The sequence below is a fragment of the Zophobas morio genome, unplaced genomic scaffold, assembly GCF_036711695.1.
Source record: "Zophobas morio isolate AGI-343-1 ecotype UQ-CSIRO unplaced genomic scaffold, CSIRO_AGI_Zmor_V1 ptg000030l, whole genome shotgun sequence".
Lineage (NCBI taxonomy): Eukaryota > Metazoa > Arthropoda > Insecta > Coleoptera > Tenebrionidae > Zophobas > Zophobas morio.
The window spans coordinates 14,942,167-14,946,565 of record NW_026972135.1 but is presented as its reverse complement, the minus strand read 5'-3'; the positions used below and the strand labels follow the sequence as shown (position 1 = coordinate 14,946,565).

The 4,399-nt window shown below is 32.7% G+C and overlaps 1 protein-coding gene across 1 annotated transcript; it reads right to left on the bottom strand.

Annotated features, from left to right (window-relative positions):
• Positions 1-1,293: 1,293 nt before the first annotated feature.
• LOC135138649 (putative fatty acyl-CoA reductase CG5065) lies at positions 1,294-3,322 on the bottom strand. Its single transcript, XM_064068627.1, has 8 exons — positions 3,098-3,322; positions 2,797-3,048; positions 2,587-2,732; positions 2,380-2,489; positions 2,134-2,326; positions 1,840-2,085; positions 1,521-1,778; positions 1,294-1,380 (listed from the first exon to the last, which is right to left on the bottom strand). The coding sequence occupies exons 1-8, from the start codon at positions 3,320-3,322 to the stop codon at positions 1,299-1,301; spliced, it is 1,512 nt and encodes a 503-aa protein (XP_063924697.1). The 3' UTR covers positions 1,294-1,298.
• Between the last annotated feature and the right edge of the window lie 1,077 nt (positions 3,323-4,399).

Below are 4,399 nucleotides of genomic sequence, written 5' to 3'. Positions count from 1 at the left end.
AGTTTTTCAAACAATTTTTATGAAAAAATAAAATATAAAGAATATAAAATTGAATGTTTATTTATTAAATGAACTAAATTAGTTATAAACAAGACTTAAAAAAGCAAATAAATCAAGAAGCTTCTTTTTTTCTTTCTTCAAAGCTCTGATTTAAGCGTTTTCTCTTGTATTCACGATAGGATATGTTATTGCTGTTACATTTTTCGCATTATATCATTTTATATTTGAACAGCAAAAGTAACAATCGTCTCTATGATTTTGTGGCTCCATCCAAATCATTGGTGTCAGCAAACTTATCTGAAGAATTAACCCATTTCCGAGAAGACATTAGTAATTTTTGTTTAAATTCAGGGTAGTAAGCGCATAGTCGACACAAATAACTCTTACTAAGCTGAACACGAAATGAAATATCAACACATATTATTACCACAAAATCTAGAAGTTAATTTTTATAGTACTAAGAACAAAACTGAAAAAAAACATTTTTTGGAGAAACTGTACGTGATAGAAATTTTTGCAATTTTTTTTTATACATGAGTATCTAAGACCTACCGAAATTACTACTTGATTTTGTTGGGGGAAAACCATCGCAGGCCTGTGTAATCGTTCCCGAAGGTGGTCTCTATTTAAAGCCAGGTTTCCCTTCTAGAAGTTCCGCAGTAGACTTCCGCTTCCAGGCTTTTCTCCGACCGTCGTCACCGGCAATGAGTCATCATTGACGTACATACTAGAACCCAGAGGCGTCATACCGGGACCACGTATGGATTTCTTTCGTAGCAATACATACAAAATTTGATAACAATTGGTCCACTAGTTCCGGAGATTTTCTGTCTAATGAAGAACGACAGACAGCAGGTAGACGGATACGGCGTAGAGAAAACTCGAAAGTAGCTATTCGCCAGATGGACCCTATTACAATACTTCCTTATCTTACGTTTGGGAAATAAAGACAGTATTTTTCAATATTTTTCAATATCTGCATGCACACATTGTCATGCCCTAAACCCAAAACTGGACTGTCTCGGAATTAATTTAAGTATTTTAAGCTTGATATCGCTCCTATGTAGTTAACTACTATTAAATTCCAGGAACGGATAACGAAAATAAATATAACTGCTTAATTTCACCCAAAACTTTATTTATAGTTAAATTAGCACACCCCTATTCCTACATTTGCCTACAATATTATTGAACCCTAACTTAACAAAATAGGTAAAATCAATATTTTTTTCTTCAAAATAAAAGCGATTGTGCCTAAATACGAAATCACTATCTACATATGTCCGTGCCATAACATTTTACCCTAACACCCATTTAGACAGATAATAAAATAGTCCAACGATGAATATAGTCTTGCAAAGGATATCAAGATAACGTAACCTGAAAAAGTACAAAAATCAATCAAAGACATTGAAATTGCTCTACTTGTACGTTAAGTGATAAAAAATAATACAAAAATTATGGAAATTACTTTACAAGAACAATTTGTAAAGCAGGAATATTGAAATGTGTTAACATACATTTTCATTCTTCTTAATGCAGCTGGAATGTCTTCATCTGGTTCTTTCATAATGTAACGCCGACATGCTAGCGTGCACTGAATAAAATAATCATAACTATCAAACCCTTCTGGATCTACTTTAAACATTTTCTTTTCAGCCGGCTCTAAAAGATTTCTGGCGGTTTTAGAAAGCTGATTATCAAAATACCACCTTCGATTTACATAATATTCCAAGATTTCATAACCTCTCCAAATTCTTTTCTGTATTTTAAACAAACTGAAAACACAACACTTAAAAGATCCTTCTATTAATCTACCACTATTATAATCAAACATACAAAGGTCTTGATCCGATGATGAACAAAATAGCATCAACCAGTAGCGCCGGAACAAGTTGGAAAAAGAAGAAGTCAAAATAGTGATGAATTCTACATTGTTTTAAAGATCCATTTGGATACCAGAGAACTGTGTTGAAAGCTACCTTGTTGTTAATGATGTCTTTACCCATTTCTAAAACCTTCTCGGTTGTAACTCCCATACGTTCAGTTTCTTCAGACGCTGTTAAGTTGAAGATTCTCAGCTTTCTAGTTGTAAACTATTGATGAGGGGAAAATTCTGTTAAACTTTCTTACTTGTAAATGTAGTAAAAAGCGGTCGAGACAATTAGGGCATTTGCAACAACATCAACCGGTAAACAATCGATAAAAATATCAGGTCGTGCGTACATTGTTCTGATGACTCCTTTTGCAGCACCTATGAAGACACCCGCAGGGCCGTTAACATTATCAGTCCAGCCAGGAATTGGTTCTTTCCAGATGGGTAATACTAAAATCAAAGACTATACTTTGACAAGTTTTATAAATTTTTGAAGATGTTACTTGCTGAAGGTCTCTGAATAATTACTGGCAAATTATCCATTTCCTCGGCCACCAAAGTTTCTGCGAGTGCTTTACTAAATGTGTAATTATTAACACTGAGACCTCGTAAACTTCAAAAACAAAAAATATTATAAAATAATTTCTTCATTCATGATGAGATCATTCAAATTTCTGTTATCTACTGCCGTGAATCTCAGATTTACTTACCGTTTCGTAAGAAAACTTAAGCTTTCGTCGTCTAGCCATTCACATAAAACAATGATTTGATGGGGGTCTGCTGGTGGTGTATATATTTTTTCAAAAACAATATCCTGATCTTCATGACAATATACAGTCGATATATAAGAAAAAACCTTTAAAAAATGTATTTTTCGTAACTACCAACCTTGCAAAAAGAAAATATATTTGTTAGCTTACCATTAACTTTTTGCATTCCTTCGCCAACTCTAACATCAACTTCGTTCCTCTAACTTTCAGTAAAACGGTAGATTTTAAAGGTTCGTCAAACTTGACAGTGGCCGCAGAATGGTAAATAATTTCAGTCTCTTCAGCTAATTTTCTTCTGTTTCCAAAAGACAGTCCCAAATCTGGAGCACTTACGTCTCCTGGAACAGCTTGGACTTTTTTGACGATATCAGGACCAAAGCGTTCTTTCACGCAGTTAAAGAGCTTAAAGATGATTATTGAAAAATTAAACAAACTAAAACTGCATACTTACCGATCCGTTAAGAATCGTCTGCAACCGTTCCTCGGCAGTTTTTCCTTTCCTAGGACGAATAATCACGTAGATTTTTTCGAGGCTCGTACAAGATCGTAATAATTTCTCGATGAGTACTTTCCCTACAAATCCTGAACCTCCCGTTACCAGAATTGTCCTTTTAGCAAAAAAATCAACAATTCTATTAGTGAGTAAATTTTCGTTGTTTACAGGTATGTCACTCATTCTGACAAACTATAATAACGTTTTTTTAACGAATGGAAGTGTGTGATATAAATAGTTTATCTTCCTGTTATTTGGATACTGACTAATAATTCCTTAGAATTTACTAAAGGCAATTTTGTTTTAATTGTTTAAGTATTTTTTTCACTAATATTTTTCTTACCTTGCATTAATTTTTTTATAGTACTTAGCGATCCGAGTCGTTCGAGCCCTTGTTACTGTGACCTCTTCTCAAATTATAAAATGGATCTAAAATCATTTAAACAGGAGTCAAATTTCTTAGATAAATTATAAAATTTGAATGTATTGATAACGCTTATAATGTAGTAAAATTAAACATTTTCATTACGTGACACATTTTCTTATTGTTTAATATCCAGTATTATAAACAATAGTAAAAATATAAATGTCCCTAAAAACCAAACAACTTTGCATTTCAAAGCGTAATTTTTGGGAAACATTTGTTTATTGCACTGATGTAACCAATAAATTTTAGCACTATTCTGAATAATAAAGCATTGTTATAATATTAATAACACCAACACTACTGGGTATAGAAGTGGACTCAACACACACCCCTGTTTCACTCCCATCTTTGTGTACAATGTCTTTTGTATTTTTTATTGTTCGTTTATCTATTTGTTTTCTTTTCCTTGTAAAGTTTTTTGTATATATTTTTCCAAGTCTATAGAACAAACATGTAACTCTTTCTTGTTTATTAGCTCTTGTGTGGTTCTTACCCTTCTAAACCTAGATTCAATGTCTACTACAACGATACCCCTAAAATTATTGCAACATCTCTTGACCCCTTTTTTATATATCGGTAACATTAACTCTGATTTTCAGTCATGTGACATCTTTATTTCTTGTATTATTTAATTCATTAACTTGTTTAATTGTTATCTTCCTTTATCTCAGATATAATTTACTATTTTGGGGGTTATTTTATCACTCTCAGGAGCTCCTTTTATGTTATCTTTCGTATTATGGCTCCTGGTAATTCTTGTTATTCTATTGTTTCTGTTTCCTATGATTAATTCTGCTCCTCATCTTCTTCCTCTTCATCTAGGCAATTAAGGG